Source organism: Falco cherrug, chromosome 14, assembly GCF_023634085.1.
Source record: "Falco cherrug isolate bFalChe1 chromosome 14, bFalChe1.pri, whole genome shotgun sequence".
Taxonomy (NCBI): Eukaryota; Metazoa; Chordata; class Aves; order Falconiformes; family Falconidae; genus Falco; species Falco cherrug.
In genome coordinates, this window is record NC_073710.1 from 12,301,939 (window position 1) to 12,321,459 (window position 19,521).

The following is a 19,521-nucleotide window of genomic DNA, read 5'->3' on the forward strand; positions in this document are numbered from 1 at the left end:
TTAAACAGAATTGTCTAATTATACTGAAGAATTTACAGATAAATTCTGTAGTTGATGGTTTAAGACAAACTGGTAGCTTTTGTAGAATATTAGTATTTCTCACAGCCAAGGACATGTAAAGTTACTATAGATTCTCACATATTGAAGCAATTTTTATCCAATCAATAGATACCTTGGTCAAAAAAGGAGACGTCAAGAATCAACAGTCTTAGTTGCAATCCATGAGCAGAAACAGCTTAACAGATGCTCCATGCTAGACACTTCAGCACAGAAGGATGAAAATATAATTCTACACACAAATTTTATCACAGAGGAGGGAGACAGATCTGAGAAGTGCTACTATCATCCCACCACTTTCCATTTGCTGAGGCAGATAAAGCCACAATTAAAAACACGCTTTGCAACAGAATGAACACAAAACACCTACTGTATGCTAAGAAAAAACGGCGTCACACTGCATTGTTCTGTTACAGTACCTTTCTTTGCAGACTTACTTTGTATGATTCCATTCGGTGCTGGGTTATCACTGTTACTTTTTCTATCACTGTTCTTAATCTGTTTTGTGTTGCATGGGAAATAAAAGTAACCACCTCAGCTGGCACATCAGTAATTCCTAGTTTTTTAGCTAAAGCAAAAAAACAAAACAAAACAGAATTAGCTTACCTCCCACAAAGAAAAACAAAACACACCAACAAAAAAACCCCAAACCAACACACAACCAAAAACCAAACAAAACCTCTAAAGAACATAAAGTCATAACTTCATTTTCCTGAACAGAAAAATCCATAACAACATTTATTTAGCTTTGGTGATATATTTATGACCCCATGAAAAGAGGTGTTACTACACTTTAAAGTTTGAAAATGAAATCAGAGCTTTTTTTTTACCACTTAGAAAGCATTTAAGAGCTTTACTGAAGTTGATCTTAGTATATTAAAACAAAGCATAATAGGGTATGAGACAATTTGAGTTCTCTCAGTTGTTCTACACAAGAAAAAGCAATTTCTTTATTTTCAGAAGCATTAGCGCAGATTAATTTGTCAATGAGATGAGGCTGCAGCCCAAAGCATACTGTTGCGTACTTTAGCTTACACTGTTGGCACACTACTGATAATAAAAATCCTTCAGAAAAAAACCCTATTAATTGAATATGAAGAAACAAAGTCATATTAACAACATCTTAAAAAAACAACACAGAAAAAACAAACCAAAAACAAAAAAACAAACCAAAAAAATTACTTAAAAACATCAGTTGTCCCCCAAACACTACTTAAAGACATTTGTAGTTTTTTGGACCTTTGATACTTTGTGCTGAGTTTATACAAAAAGGAAACACTCTACAGTCTAATGTACTGCTGTATTAAAAACAAAAGCACAGCAAATGGGTAACACTTAAGAATTCCTAAACTGATCAAAATAATTACTAAGTATTAGATATAAATTTGTAGAGATACATACTAATCTAAGGTACAGTCCCTACAAAGATGTATATATATGAGCAGCGCCAGCGGGTCAGTTTTCTGGCTAGAAAACTCTGTAAGCACACACAAATACACATGTATTTTATATAGTGAAAAATGAGTAGATGCATTTTGTATGGATTACTGGATTTGACCCACCATAAAAGAGTAAATACTCTGATTACACTGAATCAGTTTTCCACTGAATGATCACAGACTTTTAAAAACATCTGCGAGTATCTTAGTTTGTGATATATTAATTGGTATGCAAAAACAGTATGGGACATCTGTTTGATAATATTTTGGAAAGTGTTTCCTGAACAGCTAATTAGAAAAGTAGTCTTCATTTGCGGGAGGAGTCCCTGAGCAAACACAAACCTGAGAGGCTTAAGAAGGAGTGTGTGTTTTGTGAGGCATTCCTATCTTTTCCTGGCCAAATCCAAGAGCAAGAAACCATCACACGTCTAAAAAATGAAGACGAACAAGTGAGCAGCGGTCTTACATGGATGTATACTTCTGTTATTTTAATGATGTGATCTGAGACGAACTGGCAGCGTTCAGCATCACCCTGGGCTTCTGTCAGGGCCGGGCGGAGGCCGCTCAATCACAGCGCGGGCGGGCGGGCGCCACCCCCGCCGACAGGGGGCACTGCGGCTGCCAGGCCCCGCCCTCCGCCAGGCCCCGCCCCCCCCCCGCCCGCCACCCGCTCCCCCCCGCGCCGATCCGCGGTAGCTACGGACATGCGCGCTGCACGCGCCGCGCCCGCGCTTGCCAGAGCACGGCTCTCCGTGTCATCTATTTCTGATATTAATTTTTTTTAGCGATTCTTTTGAAGTCGTTATCTCTTAAACAAACTTAAGCCATTGCCGACTCTGGATTGCACACGTTACCTGAAGGACTTCAGCAATAGGTATATACGCTTGTTAACTGATCTTCGCTTTATCGCTGAGAAAAAATTAAATCTTTCTTGGTGCCCAATTTGCCCTCTGTAATAGAGATGGAACTCTGCTGAAGTTGCTGAAAGCTGAACGTGTAATGGAAAGCCGACAGACGCATTAAGATCCCAGTGCTGCAACTGTTACTCATGCAAATTAAGTCCTTGAAGTCAGTCTGACTATTCATATTGGTAGCAGCTATTTGTGCAAGTCGGACATGCAATATCAAGACCTATTTAGGCATGCACCATTTTATTATGCAAAAATGTGTATGCAAAGCTATCAATAAAAAAAAAAACAACCACCTAGTCTGAAAGATAAAACGCAAGTAAGAAGGGAAATTTAATTAACTAGTATCCAGAAAAGAGGTTTGAGATGGAAAATTCTGTCAACTATTCTAGGTTAAGGGTACAAATAAGTAATTGTTAAAATAATAATTCTTTGAATTTCAGCAGTGTAACTACAGCTACCCAACTTCCCTGAACACATGTGCACGCACACAATCCTTTCATAATGAAGAACTATCACCATCTTGGTTTTTTCCACAATAAAGGTTTCCCTAATTTCAAAGACTTTTGTTCTAAGTAAATTCAACCATTACGTGGCTTGTTTCACCTATTCAACTCTTCAGAAATTCATCCATCATCGAAGGACCATTCCCTGAGCCACCTGGTTCCTAACAATTCTTGTCCTACATCCTTTTTACTGGCCTCTGCAATATCCCAGTAACCTTCTGCTCCTGAAAACCCTCAACACAGTATTCCCAAGCCCAGAAAACTACTTGGAGGCCAGTTATAAATTGAGTCCCTCAGGAATCTGTCCTGGGACTCACCTTTTAACACCTGTCTCAGTGACCTGGAGGGGGAGGCACGAATCACCCCCATCACGTTTGCAGATGGCACCACACTGAGTAGTGCAAAGGGAAGGGCTGCCAGCCAGAAGGACCCGATGAATGGGCCAACAGGACCTTTGTGACATTCAATGACAAATGCAAAGTACTGCACCTGGGATGGACTAACTCTCTGCAACGATATGGGCTGGGGACTGCCTACCAGGGTTGCATCGCTGATGGAAAGCACACGAGTCAGTAGGCTAACTAGGATTCAGCAGCACATCCTGGCAACAATGAAGACACAGCATAGTGGGTTGTATCGACAGCACAATGCTAGATCAAGAGTAACCAACACAACAAGGGACGCAATTAGTCCTCCTCACTCAGCCCACATCTAGAATACTGCAATCAGTTTTGGGGTACCCAGCACAATAATGACTTGGAAAAACCAGAGTCCAGTGAAAAGTCACTGAGATGGTTATGGGGTTGAAGCATATGACCTATATGAGAACCTCAGGGTTCTTTATCCTAGAGAAGGCTTAGGGAAGAGGTTATTGAGAGGATGGAGCCAGACTCTATTGAGGATCCCTGGAAGAAGCATCACACACCAGAACAGCAGAGGTTCTCACTGGATGTAGGGAAGAATTCTTCATTATGAAGATAATTAAGTACTGGAACACTTTGCACAAAAACATTGTGGATTCTCCCACTTTCCAAGTTTTTAAGACTCAGCCAGATGACGCCCTAAGCAACTCTGTCTGAATTTAATGTTGACACGGCACTGAGCAAGAGGTTGAAGTAGATGACCACTCAAGTTCTCTTCCAGCCTGAGTGACTCAATGATCCCTGTCCTCCTGCATAGCTCCAACATCCTCCCATATTCCTTATTATCGCAAAATACCCTTACTTCCCTCATACATCTAGAACCACCCCCTGGCATGTCTCCTAGTCCGTATCTGTCCAGCTTGCTAGCTGGGAACAGCCAGCTTGCTCTGAGGATAGCCTGGCCAGTTTGTACAAGAGTGCTGACCGGCAGCCAACCAAGACAGAAGAGCAAAGGAAAGAAAAAAACAGTTGATTTTCCCCTCAACATGGAGGGGCTATCTAGCTGCCAATTTATCAATGGACTCAAAAGTTACCTGAAGGGAGAGAGAAGGAAGGCAAACAGACTGTTCAGTCACTTAAGGCTAGCTTTCTTTGGAAACAGGCTAAGGAAGAAATAATACAAAACAAATTTCCCCAAAAATGAATTAGTGCCAAGAAACCAGACTACAAAAAGACAAAAAGATAAATTTTTTAAAAGTCAGCTTGTCATGCACAACATTCATCATGTGTGGAAGCATCATCGCGTCTTCCCTGTTCTAAATGACATTAGTCAAAATCTTGTTAGCATAGGATGTCACAAGCAGAGTGCATTCCAGGGCTGTATATTACATCAAGATTTGGCACAGTACTTAAATACTGGGACTGTATTTGGGGCAAGGATGGGAAAATTACCAATCTCATCTACACTTGGACAGGCTGGCCTAGTTATACTTTCATAAACAGCCATGCATACCACCTTACTGATCTGCTGACCTAAGAAGCTCTAGTAGTATTGTTTGGAGATCATCTTTTTTTGCTTTCTGTTACTCAGAGAAAACATCAAGTAGAAACTGAATCTTTGCAAAGGGCTGGAAACTGTTAATTTTCATATGTTTCTATACTAAAGTCTTAGGTTGTTTTTTTTCTTCACTGCTACATCTCCTCCTGAGTTTCATCCACTCGCATTTATAAAAAGCATACCGGAATTCTGTCTGCCATCAAAGGAAAATAATGCTGAACTCTAAAAAGGAAATTCCTGAGATATTCTTCCTAGTCTGCATAATTACTTTCCCCAGTTTTAATACAGAAAGGCTTCTCTTCCCTTTACAAGATTCCCCAGACTGATGATGATGATGCTGTGGGAAAAGAAATATATCATTTTAAGAAATGTGTACATACACACATATATATTTTAAAATACTATACATCTTTGATCGTATCACAAAACACCAAAACACAAATATCCTCAATATAGTATTCATCTTTCTAACCAAGTCACTGGACAGTGGCTTCATCTACAGATATTTTTATTTAGGTCCTAGCATTCTGGATTCTGGTCTTAATTGCACCACCTGATCAGTGCAACAGTAAGTCATAATATATACACTTACATGCATACAGAAACACAAAACCCAAACATAAAATTAAGATTTAAAAAAAAAAAAATGTTTTATATCAACAGACTGCTATCATCTGTTTTTTATTTAAAAAAGTTGAACTTGTTTCTGACTTTTAGGTGATCTTCTTAATGTGCTTTAAGTTTGATAATGTGGCCATGTAAACTTGCAGCTTTGCAACCCAAATTCTGCATTTAAAGCAGTAAGGAGCCACACACTTAAAAGTAAAACATCAAGACATATGTAATTTGAAAAAAGTTGCTTGCTTTTAAATAATACATTTGTTAAATTTAGACATTTTTGATAACAAGTACATGCTATAAGTCTTTAAAATTACTTCAGCAATGTAATTCTGAACTTTTCCTAGAGCTATGATAAAAACATCACCAAGGATAACAACAAAAATGGTGCTGGAGCAAAGCAGTGCTCCAAGCTGTAATTATAACCATTTAACTCTCCACTTGAATTTGAGTTTTGGTATTTTTGAAGACACAACTAAGGTCACATTCTTCATGCAAATTTTCTTGCCATATCTATACTACATCAGAACTGTACAAGGCCATCAGGAATTGATGACCAGTTGCATGAACACTTCAATTCTTGGTGGCAAGACCAAATTTCAACACATCCTCAGAGGCATCAAATGCTATGAGAGCAGTCAGTTCTGTAACACCATCCTGTATTTAAAGTATAAGATAGCAAATTAATACCCCCCAAATAAGCAGATTTCTCATCTGCCAAGCATTTATAGAACAACACAATAAAGCCTGCCTGCTTATTAATTCTTATTTACATGTTTGGAAGCCTTAATAGCAAACCATGGTTCAATCGGCATTTCATAAAGATCTACAGTATACAAAACAGTATGCAAACGAAGTATAAGTGTTAGAATATTTTTGTTACAAATAAACTATATTCTATTTACAACTCTGAGATACTGCAGTAGAGGTTCTATAAAGTTAGAACTTATATACAAGTTCCAAAAACCTTGAGGGGAAAAAACATTCAGCAATATTATTCTGATATTGGCATATGTGTCACTAGCACAAGATTGTTTTTTACAAACATAAAAGCACCTAAACCTTGTCATTGAAAATTTTCAGGTCCCAAGAAGTGAAAATTCTGAAGAGTGCTATCATCTGCTTAGCTATCTGAAAGGTACTGGCTCTGCTGCACTTTAAAAGTTTAATTATATTTTATTGATCAAACAAACTGAAATAAATCGTAAGAAGAGTACTGCCCTATTTGAGAAGCAGAAGAAAAATACTATCTTTGCAGATAGGCTTTCAAACAATCAAAAACTTACTTTAATAATTTATACTTTAAGAGGACTGACAGGATTGAGATCAAAGATAAAAAAATTATTTGTAAAACATCAGGTCTGACTCTGATTATTGATGTGATAAATTATTGAGTGCCTGTATAAAATCTCTTTACGTTTACACTTAAAACAGAAAAACCTTGAAGAACTGGTTTTAAACAGTTAAACAGCATGTATTTAGGGCTTGAATTTGTCTTGTCCTTCAACAGAAACATGGAGAACACGCATAATGAGTTTCTATTTGCCCTAATCACAGGTCAGTCAGAAATGCTGAAAGCACTCTCTGCTATCATCTTAAAACCAGGAGCAACTTCTTAAACTTTAAGTTCTGTGCATGAAATACTGACCCAAGATGCAACTGGAACCAGATTTCTTAGGTCCAGGCCTCTTCTGCTGTTACAGCTGGCTTGCATACTAAAAGATGGAAATAAATCACAAAAGTCCATCTCCTTTCAGTCTGGGGCATAATTTGTTTAAACTTTTAAACTTCTTTCAACAGCATCAGAACTTCAGATCTAGAATAACGTAACAAAGATGCATCTGGTTGTGTCTACCTACCTCATCCCCACAGCACAGTAAGTACTAGGCTGTGCCTTGGATTGCATCTACAATTGCAGGCTCAAGCCCCCTTCCTCTTTTATCTCAACAGAACCACCACAGCTTTACATGCCTCAGTCCCTCTGCAATCTTTCCCATCAGGAAAAGCAAGGTATTGGTAAAACTAACACTTGAATTTCTGCAGCCTTCCAAACTATTCCTTAATAAATTCCATTCTTCCATTTCAACAGCATAAAGGAAAATGATGATTTTATAGTTCTGCTGTAGATGTCAGCAGTGAAACATTTTGAACTCCTTAATCTCTGTAAAATTACATGTAATTAAATACAACATGATCAGTTAAGTGGTCACTGTTCAAGACTTAAGCTATATAGGAACTTCTGGAAGAGTAACAGCTTAAAAAATTGGAGGAAAGTGGAGAGCATTTCACCTGCTAAAACTAGACAAGCAATATTGTATGTGCTAAAACACACCACCTGTGGTCTCTACAGAAAGCAGGTCATGAAATCAACAGAAAGCAATAGGTGCTTTGTCTCATACTATTTATATTATTAATTCTACATGGAGCAATAACATTTAGCTGTCAGGCTGACTAAACACAAGGGGGAAAACTCGAATGCAGTAAGGGCCTTTGGCATCCTGAGTAGCCAATTATTGAACTTACTTGTCCCAACCTAACCAGGTGGCACTTAAAAATGGGGTACAACTCCCATATCACAGTGTCCTCAGCCTTCAAAGTAATCCATCAATACTTCATTCATATTGCTTTCAAAGGGAAACCCCAATCTTAAATATTAAACTAGAGAATGGGGGATGGAACACACCAAAGAAAAACACTGAGGAGGTTGTCTGGGTACAGAATACCCTGGGGTTGTGTTGGGGGTGCTGCCAGAGCCCCAGACAGACTTCAAGTATTAAAAACTGAAGGAAAAGCTTGTTAAACAGAGTGATCGCGCAAACAACAAATCACTAGCTCTGATGATTAGGATTACAGATTCCTAGGGGTAGAAGATAACCTAGTGATCCCAGGCAAAAGAAACAGTATGATAATTTTAGCTGTAATTTTCTGTTTTCAGTCCTTTAAATAAAGCGTCACTAAGTCTTACTAACTAAACACGTAAATAATAAATGTTCATGTGCTGTACAACAGCCTGTCTGGTGCTGGAAGACAGGATGAAGAAAGGAGAAACCAAAAAAACTTCAGTTGCTAACCTTCACAAAAACAGCCAATGCAAAGGAAGTCATTTGAGCAGGCGCCTCTGAGGAACCCATAACCTGGAGTGTATTTAGGGAAGCCATGGGCTAGGGTGTGTATCCTGCCAAATGAGAGAGAATCAGCGCCAAGTGCTTTGAGATTTGGTAAATGATTCCCTCTAGCAGATACAAACCCAGCACCCCCCTGTGAGGGGCGGACGGCCAAGGTATGTTCCAGAGCTCCAAACCAGCCCTGAACTGGAATGGGAAAGATTTTGTAAACCAGTATCTGACACTGACTGTCCAACACTATATTTCCAGTTCACCTCCGTATGTTATAAACTGCCTTTGCTAAAGAGAATGATTTTTTTATCACCATGTAATTGTTAATTACAAAGTAGCCTAAGACCCTACATTGATTATTTCAGTAAGCTTGTTTGTAAAAGAACATTCCTCCTCTCATAGGATTAAAAATATCTCATGAGCCAGTTTCTGGATTAAAGTGGACAGTCATCTTGAGAACTCAAGACTTGCTGGGTGTAGTACTTGTTCTATACTTCTTCAGAACAATCCACCTTGAGATGATTCCCCAAGAGGCATTTTGTGAATTGAGAAACTGGTGTAACATCAGTTACTTTTTAAAAATAAATTAATAAATCCCAAATTTAGGGATTAAAATTCTCAAAATACATAGCTATTTTCAGTGCAAGACACAGCAGGGAAAAAAAAAAAAAGATAACCAGCCATACAATTGTAATGTAACCTAAAGGAAAAAAAATTCCGAATAAACGTTACACCAATCTTAATTTTCTCTTCTCTTCCTACTCCCTCCAAAGTAAATGCCAACCAAATAATTTTAGCAAAGTAAGATTCAACTAAGACTCCTAACATCTGTAATGTGAATGCACTGGTACAAAACCACTCATAAAGCTTTTTTCAGGTACTACAGTGGATTTAACTTACTCTGTACAAACTATACTATAATAAATAATTACACATTTATAGAATTGTATAAAAAGTTTAAGAAAAACTATACTGGCTGATACAGTCTAGCATCCTTTCTCTAATAGCAATAGTGGGAGATGATGCTAGAAGACTATTAGGGAAAAAAAAGAAGTGCACTGGTAACTATGCGACAAAATACAACCCAGGACCATCCTAAGTTAGAGGATCTTATCTACCTCTCTGTTAAGTCAGGATGGAAATTTTTTCCCATTCATTTTTCAAGTAATTTTTTGAACCTGCAACATCTTAAAACAAAGAGTTCCACAACTTGACTACTTGTCTGGCAAAAAAAATAGCTCTTTTTGCTTGTTTTGAACTTTTACCTTATGATTTCATTTGATATTCCTAATTCTTGTGGGAAAATCAGAAATACATCTCCATTCCAGGGGGTCATATTGGTGTAATTATTTTAACACAACAGAACCAAAGAAATAGTTGTATCCATACAAAATCTATGTGTAACCCAGGCCAAAATGTCTGATTCTGTGCTGATTCAAAGCTCTTATGCAAGTTGGTGGGATTTGGGGCAGGACGAAAAAATTCATCAAGTAGAAAAATAATTTCTCAAGAATCCTACTTTTAACCCTACTTACACAATTGGTGTTTTTGATGAAAGTCATGTAAGAATGCAGGCGGGGGGGGGTGGGGGTGGGGGGGGAAGCCTTCACTTCTCTAAGAATTCTCAACCAGGTGGGTAAGTCTGGGAACCCACACATAATTCATACTTTTTGGCAAAAAGAAAGAACTAATTTGAGAAGAGGTCTAACCTAAAATATATATAACCAGACAATCCAGTTTCCAAAATTCTGTCTCTAAGCTAGATAATTAAACAGTTGAAAGGTAGCTATTAATCATCCCTAAACAGTCTTTTTATTATCCTTAGTGGTTTGTCTCTAACAGAACCAAGCTAGTCACCAAACATTATGTACAGGTATGTGGAGGCTTGGAAAATGGAAGGAGCTGCCACAAATCAAGGAAGCAGCGCATCTGGGAGAAGAAAATATTTGGTATTAACAGCTAGATCAGAGAGGACAGAAACAATGTAAACTCTGATGGAACAGAAGCTACTGCTTTTAAACTTTTCTGGGTTTTTTTTTTTTCCTGTAACTGAACTGTGTATTACTTCATTTCTTTTAGAAGAAATCAAAATCTGAGTGTACTAAGGAAACACATTATCCTTAATTTTGATGTTTAATTCCTTCTCTTTTAATAATTCCTCTTTAAGATTCCTTTTGTGCAATTTCATTTGTATATCTTAAAAGAAGGGAGGATGCTGAAGTTATTAAAAGGGAGGCACTGAAGGTCAAAGAATTTTTGAGAACTACAACCAGATCCTACCCCATAATCCATGCTGCAACTGAACAGTTTGAGGAAAATGTAAAAGACAGAGGAGAAGATGAGAACTGAAATAGGTGCAGGCCTTAACAAGTCAGATGAGAATACACAGATTACACTTACATAGGTTTTTTTAATCTCAGTTTTCTCAAAACAAAAATACAACATAATAAGCATATCCAAAGACACAGGAACATTCAAGAATAAACACAAATTGACTGTAAAGAACTGGAAAATATGTTCACTATTTTTACGAATAACAGTACATGCCTCCATGTACTTCTGTGTTTGGTTACTCACTACAGAGTCAAATCAAGAGATTGTTAGAGGGACCAGATGGTAAAGAACTAATAAGGCAATTACACCAATAAGAGTCCTTATGAAAACAACAGAGATGTTGATTTATCCTCTACCTGTTTTCATGCAGGCTAGAAGAATGTGCTTCTTAGACAAAGTTCAAGATCAAAAGATACTAACCTATTACAGGACCTCAGGCCTAAATACAAGAAGTATATTATTATGAGAGTACGTCAGGTGAGAGAGATGGAGAAGAACTGTTGTAAGAACGTCAGAGATGACAAACACATGTGGAGGCACAGATGCCAACATCTTGTAACATAGTCCTCACAGTAACAGACCACACTCTCAATCACATCCACGCTAGGATTAAAATGAATACCAAGTACAAGAATTTGCCTGTATGCTTTGGTTCTTTTAAAGCAACTTCTGTAAACAATGCAGACATTTTGGCATATTTTTTTATCCCGGAGAAACCATCTCTCTGACATTATAAAAGCCTTATTGGTGACACATCTGAACAGATATCACAGTTGTCCACTACAAGCCTGACACCAGGCAGACCAGCTCAACTTAAGGCCTCATTTTAAGGAGGTGGGAAGGGCATGTCATCTGGAAAGGATATGCACAAAGAAGACAGGAAATTTAAATTATAAAGGATACCAGAAAGGTAGACTGAAGACCATAACCTGAATTTCAAAATGTCAGCACCTTCATCTGTGTATGTCCAGGATTAGAGAAGTTGTCAAGATCAGGACACTGTGCCACATTCATTAAAACCAAACCTGTGCATCACTAGATCATCCACCACTACAAAGTGTATTCAGATCAGACATGGTCATTTGATTTTTTCAAAATAGTTGTAGTTTATGATAGCTGATACTGAAGTTGCACTTCTACATTACTGTGCAAGAACAGATAGTGGTGCCTCATCTGGTTACAGCTACATCCTTGAAAACAAATACCCTTTCATTACCAGAAGAATGTCTTTGTACCAGTTCAACCATTTGCAACATTTGGCTGTGACTTACTTCATTTAACACCAGACACTGCAAAACTGGTTAAACCACAGACTAACACTCTCCGTATTATAACCACTGAAAAAAGGCTTGAAAATTGCCAATGAGTTATAGTAGAATCTGGACTTCGTATGCAGTCAACTCAGCAACATGAAGGAGGCTAACAAATGCAACTCAAACTCAAGGGAAAAGGAAAGACTAAAGTGAAGCTTATGAGGTTTTTCAGCAATTTTAAGAAATGAAAACACTACAACCTTAGTATGAGCAGCAGGATTGCCAAATAAACGTAATGAACAATCACTCCAACATATTTCAGAAAATATTACCTTTTGCTTTTTCCCCCTTAAATGATCCTTGAAGATGCTGCTCACTGATCAATGACTTCCTCCTCCACAAAGATGTTCCAACATGTGTTGAGAGTTGGGGACATTAGTACCACCTCTAGAGCATGGAGTTTGCCTACAGGGATAATGTAAGTCAGCTTTATTGCAATATTGAATGGTTCTCTAAGGTTTTCTTTTTATTGTTCTTATTTTACATCTAATATTTATTACCAGAAATCTCTTATTGAGATGGACTTTATAAATGAATCTGGTAGATAATGCATCTCCACAGAATGATGGTCTTACTTTTACTCTCCTTTGCAGAGACCAGAAATTTAAGTCATTCAATTCCCAGACACAAACTTATTCTGAGGCTGGGCAATGTATTTTGGTAGGCCCTGAAGGCCAGAACTGCCTTCCAGAAACAGCAAGACCTTTTAAAGAAGGTTCTTCCACTACATTCACGAAACAGAAGCAAGGTATTATGGTGAAAACAGAACCTGAATTCTCCAAATATTTTTGAGAGCAAGTAGTACGGTCACGCTCTCAGTTCAATTGGAGTTAAACCTCTGAAAATTATGCCTGAAGAAACAGCTTCATTTTCTTCATAAATAGTTTGAACATATCTACATTTATTTTTAAAAAATAACTGTTTGATGAAATATTATCAATTCTGGCACTTAGAGGTGATACTGCTAAAAGCATAACTCAGATTCTGTAGTGTTGCAGAACCAGTAAGATTAATAAAAAGAAAACCTTAGAAATACACAAAAAATATTGAACAGAAGCTGCCCTACCTTTCACAGAAAGGCAAAATCCAAGCTCTCAGGTGGTACTGAAGTTACCATTCCAACACATGTTGGGACATCTTGTAAAACAGGAAGTCTAATCATGGACCTATTAAAGAAAGAACAACAATATAGTTTAACATTCTGCTGAAATACTTACTGGTTATGTTTATTTGGCAACACTGCTGCTGATACTAAGATGGGAATGTATTCCCACCTTTTTGAAAAAGAAATAATAAATATAAGTAACATATAATTGTTTTTTAATATTGAAACATTAGCAATTTATTAGGTTGGAATATAAAACCAGATTCTCTACTGAACATACAATAAACTCCAGTCTCAATGTAAGAAACTAAATTATCACAACTATGGACATTGGTAGGAAGACAGGGAGCAATGCACACCTTGTAATCTAAGTAAGAATCAGAGAAAGCCAATGTATTTGGCATGCACAGTAACTTGGAATTTGGATTATACAATACCTAACAACATTTTTATCCTGAGAAAAGGCGCCCAGAACCACAGAAAACACCACTCCAGGTACAGTTCAAGTGGACTAAGAATGTCATTAGGACAATGCACAACTTCAAAATGCTATGTTTAAGAACAAGTATATGTTAGAACTATCTCCAAACACAATCAGGAGTTATGCCCACAGGTATTTAAGGAGGTCATCTTGACAGAAAGATGGTGGTGGAAAAACTGGTATTAAAAGGAGTATTTAAGTTTGAAGACAAATCAACTCACGGATAAAAACCTAAGTCAGCAATGAAAACGACTAAGTGACATCAACAAGAAGTGCAGTGAAAACAAAAAATTATGTTCACAGGCAATCTGATAGCTCGAAATTTCAGAAGCCACAACAACTGTAATCTAAGCAGCTATAAAAACCCTCTAAAGTAAACCAACCAGGGAAATAAGTATACTTTTATGTTAGAACAGCTCTGTATATGAAAGAGCAATCATCAATAGTACAGTTTCATCTCATTCAAACATGAATACAACTGTTGACAAACAAACAGATGAAACAGGGATGACAGAATGACTCTCTTATTAAACTACTAACAAATGCTTTAAATAGAGGCTCTGAAATCTACGGGCCTGCTTCCATGAAGAACATCCCTATCAGTTTTAAGAAGGTTTAACAATATAAAATGCCCTCTGGAGTATACAAATTATTTATTTAAAATATATACATAAGCATACAACTGGGCTGCCACTGTGATACCACATAGTAGATTCAATGCACTCCAGAATACAGAAAACACAGATAAGCTATTTCCTTATGTTTTAACATGCATTCTTGTAGCAGACGTGCAACTCAAGCGTGACTGAACAACGAAAGAATCAAGGAAGAAAAATGATCAATATTTAATCAGACAGAATTAAAAAAATATATTACATGTAAAATAACAAAAAGTTACATCTATAAATTCTGTTGAGCCTAACCCTACAACCATTACATTAACAGAGACAGTGGCTTAATTCTATCAAGTCCCTGAAGCTGTTTTAAAGGAAGACTGTAGGCCTGTTAACTACTGGACTAGGAGAATGTAGATTCATCAGCACATTTTCAAGCTTCATAATAATTGGCCCACACCACTATATGTACTCTACCCTAAAAATCAGAATCCAGTACTGATTTTGTGACAGGAAATGTTGCAGGTGTGCATACTATGTTGTCAATGTACTAAGACTTTTTCCAAAGGAAATCTGTCACAATGCTAGACAACAGACAAATACAGCATTTCATAAAATCATACTATAGAAAAAAATGATTTCCTAATGCAGATGTAAAAATATTTCTGAATGAATGTAAAATAAAAATATATTTGATGATTCTCCATTTTCATCATACATATTTAAGTAAAAATAATTTGGAAATACAAGATGGACAGTTAAAATGTATTCAACATGGCCAAACCAGTCCCGCATTTCTCAGAATGTCACATTTGTAATTATTCTCTTCAGCCAGTGCTCTGTAATAATAAAAACTGAAGTAGAAAAATTGGATGAAGAACACTGAAAGTGAAGAGAGAGAAAGAAACAATCTAAGTCAAAGAATACACTATGCCAGACTTATGTTTCATTATTATTGCATTAAGACAGTTAATTTATGGTTAAGATTCTCCACAAGTTCTGAAATTCTAGATGGTCAGAAAGAAGCAAAATGCATAATCTGGTTCTAGAAGAACCAGAATTCTAGAAGTCAGAATTAAAACAAAAGCTGTGGGAATGAATGAACTGCTGCAGATTCTAAACTTGTGAGGATATCATGCTCTGCTGACCCCAAAATATAAAGCAAAGTTTTTTTGGAAGTGCTAGTGGAAGTTCTAGAGACACCAACTCTCAGTCAAAAGACTTCTCAGGAAAGTACACAACATAGCTGTTCCCTTTTTCCATGGATTTATTTATCAGGCAACATAAAAAGGGTCACCTTTTATCCCATCCTTCACTATATCCTGCTACCTTTCACTAATATTAAATATAAAATACAGCGTAGCCTAATTCTTACCTGCTCTCAGAAACAATGCTGTAATAAAAAGTAACTTCTGAGTCAAGGAGTTTCTATTTTCACAAGATGGTTACAAACCAGAGAAAACTGCCACACTTAAAACAACCTGCTAAGTCATAATGTTTTATTTATTGAAGTGATGCCCCTTTTGGTAAAGAATGGAAACTCAAAATGTCAAAAATTAACTTCCAAAACCTAACTAATACAGTATTCTTACCCACCAGGAAATAGCTTATGAATTAATAAAAGTGAAACAATTACAAATTATTCAAGTTATTGTTCTTGTTTCTTTCCCGCAAAACCACATGCAAAAGTTAGGATTTTTCAGCATTATTTGTGAGAGTCTAATTGGCTTATCTTGCCCTTTAAAGAAATACTACTCGTTTTACTAAAGTTAAAGACCCTCAAAGTTTTACGAGTTTGTATGCACACCAGCATGCACGTGCATGAACGCCAACCTCTGCCTCTCAACTTCCCAAACACAGAAACAAAAACCTTACAACTCTTTGCATATGCTTAATTGTGCTGTGCTGTCATGTAGAAAGATCAGGATGCAACATTTTATGATCCTGAACAGAACAGCAAAAGAAATACATTATCTGCTAAGAAATACCCACTCTTGATTTTGCATCAAAGAAAAATCTGAAACAGCCACAGCCCTGTCTTCCTACATGAACAAATGGCAATGATTACCAGCCAAAGATGACTAGATACAAAATTGGATAAGGAAGTATGTGGGAAGTGAATTAATATCTTTGCATGAATTACCTTTCGGTTACTTCTTCCATTTAAAAGGATCAATAATAATATTTAGTCATTTAGATTTAATATAAACTTTGGATTACAACACTGCCAAGTTACAGTAGAGATAAGAATGTACAATATATTAAGAAACCTCCTTCACTATAACTTTGAGGCATCTGGCTGGTGGTTACTGCCAAAGACTGAATAGCATCTGCTCTCACTTTAGCAGTTTATATTCTGACTCTGGTGAATGGAAGCACAATCTCTGGAACAGCCTTTAGGGAACACTACTGAGTTGCTCGACAGAGCTCTTCCTCAGAAAAGAGAAGGAGATTAATATTACAGAAAACTTGAAAGATCTAGCTTCTGAGAAAGGAGAGAAGAGCAGTTTCCTAATACTGTACATACCACAAATACCTCTCTTACTAAAACATTTAAAATGTGCCCTAAAACTAAAGTGTTCAAATATGAATAGATTTAAAGGTAGAAAATAAGGTCTGTTTAAGTCACATTCAGGTAAAAGTAAGGAGAAACAATATTTTATCTCATTTGTCAACAGGCAGAATGAAAACAGAAGAGTGAGGACTCACATAACATACTTTCTTTTTCCTAACGTGCTCGAGAAGGTCACAGCCTTCTTTGCTTAGTCCTGGTGTGTCTAGGCACAGCAACATATGCTAAGACTGAGTTTTGTCGTGTACTTAAAATGTCGTTATTTTAAGTGCCCAGTAGCACAAACTACTAAATTTGTGTGTGGTCCTATGCAAACAACAAATCTGGCCACACACAGTGAAAACCAAGCTTCTAAAACTTCAAAAATCAGCTGAAGGAATTCTCTCCTCAAGAGCCATAGATCCCAGATAGTAGCCACTAGTGAACCCCACAGCCACTTTCAAAACTATAAAAGGCTTCATGTAAAGCCAAAATAAAGCTCTAAAAGTGGCTGCAGGAGATCACTAGGAGTGGCCGCTCTTCTGGATTCACTGCTTTTGAGAAGTAAATCCCTGCAGCTGCTTTTAAAAGCTTTGAAAGTTTCGTTTCAATTATCAAAGCCAATAAAGCTTCAAAAACAGCCATAGGGATTTGTTCCTCAGAGGAGCAAACCCCAAAAGGCAGTGATGAATAGTGTGATGGGTTCTGTGGCTCTTAAAGTATGTACAGATTCCTGTAAGTCCTGCACTTGTAATTACAGCTTCATGTTGTGCAGCAATTGTTACACCCAGACAGTTCATTAAGGCTTATATGGCAAGTTCATTACTGATTTCCCATTCTTTTTAACAGTTTTATGTCTGCTTCCTTTTTGTTTTCTTACACCTGTATAAACTATTACGTGAGCATCCCTCACAACATCTTCTGGCTTTCCATCTCAGGTGGTGGTAAGCCGTCTCACAAAACATTGCACATACGCTTTCCCCAACTGCATCACATAATGCCGTCATCACATCATCACATCATGGTAACTATAACATGCAAAATAATTCATTTCCCTGAGAACTTAAAAGGGCACTAATTAAAATACAAGAGTGAAGCTTGACAATAAGTCAATGAAGAACTTTGCCTGCAATTGCAATATAAAAAGGCTTCCATTAATTCAATGAATACAAACACAAATAGCATTTCAGAAGTAACCGCATGACTTAAAAACCTAACTGTACCGACTTCTAAGGAGATTTTGGTCTTCTCTTTACAACTATGAGAAGTAAATGCCTAAAAATTTTACAACTTTAACCAGTGATGTAAGCATAGGTCTAAAAGAAACAGATGATTTATGCCCCTAAACGATTTGAGCTTAGTATCTTAAGACACTGATAGCTCTGAAAATTTACCAAAATTATGTTGAGAAAGACACATTTAGGTAGTAGAACATATATATTAATCAAATATGTCATAGAAAATACACTCAGAGCATAGTTACTAACCTTAAAACATCACTAATCTTGAGTAGTTATCTTTGTCTACTAAAGTTTTTAACTTCTATTTTCAAATGGCATAATAAATAAAAACACCTTTTTGCCAGGATAAATAAATACACCTTTTTGAAAAACATGCTGTAAGAAAATCACTATGAGCTTAAATAGATGCAGGTATAAGAACTGTGTAACTGGTTTGTATGGGGAAAGAAAATCTTGACAGATAACTTCAACATTCTGTTAAATGTTATTCACAGGTGTCCTCTGTGACCTGTACTACTTACTTTACCTCTCTGTTTCAATCTTCTCATGTGTAAAACATGAAGGAGAATTGTGAGAAATAATTAATGTTTGCAAAGAGCTTTGAGATCCTTGGATATAAAAAACAGGGGGAAAGCATGAAGTATAAAAGTAACAGTATACTATTTTTTCCCAACTTGAGATAACTAAGTTACTTTTATCACAAAAACCTTGAAAGTTTAGTAATACAAGATTATGTAATAAAACACTTAAAAAACAATCTTAAGTGCTAAGAATATTCTGTTACACAGAATCACGTAACTCCAAAGGAAACACTATCAAAAGGAAAGGACACATTTCTCACCCATTTCAAGTATGCGTTTATGTAGAGGTATAGCAGCAAGAAAGGGTTCATCTTTACAGGACTGTATCTGGGTTCCAACCAAGTCAGAGTTGGTAGCCATAATTCGGGCACTTTCTTCATTAAGATTAACGCCAGCCATAGAGGCAACATCATTGATGTCATCATCATCTCTACAGTGAAAAAAAAAAAACAAACAAATAAAAATAATTCTGCTTGTGATATATTCATTTTGTATATTATCTGCTTCCCTGAAAGTAATCAGCATGCAACATGCTTGGTGGCTAGGCCAACTTGAAGCACAACCACTAGGGTCTCCATTTTCATAGAATATATTCCAGATTCAGAAATAGCCAAGTATTTCTTTGATCACACTAGGAAAACTTTAGAAGCAGGACCACTTGTCTGTAACAGGTGGTGTGACAAAAGTGTCTTTTCTTCATCTGCGAGTCAGTGATATCAATGACACCAGGATGGCCA

The 19,521-nt window shown here is 36.9% G+C and overlaps 1 protein-coding gene across 3 annotated transcripts in view; it reads right to left on the bottom strand.

Annotated features, from left to right (window-relative positions):
• The window catches only part of LOC106631514 (transcription initiation factor TFIID subunit 4-like), a 146,395-nt gene that overhangs the window by 81,525 nt on the left and 45,349 nt on the right, over positions 1 to 19,521 (bottom strand). For 2 of the 3 annotated variants that reach the window (XM_055726930.1, XM_055726929.1), the window contains exons 10-11: positions 19,045 to 19,214; positions 495 to 625 (exon numbers count right to left, since the gene is read on the bottom strand). In XM_055726930.1, coding sequence (XP_055582905.1) covers positions 495 to 625; positions 19,045 to 19,214 — 301 coding nt within the window. Of the gene's footprint in view, positions 1 to 494; positions 626 to 12,483; positions 12,617 to 13,277; positions 13,378 to 19,044; positions 19,215 to 19,521 lie in introns of those variants that run through there. The other variant, XR_008735151.1, reaches the window with a different exon arrangement.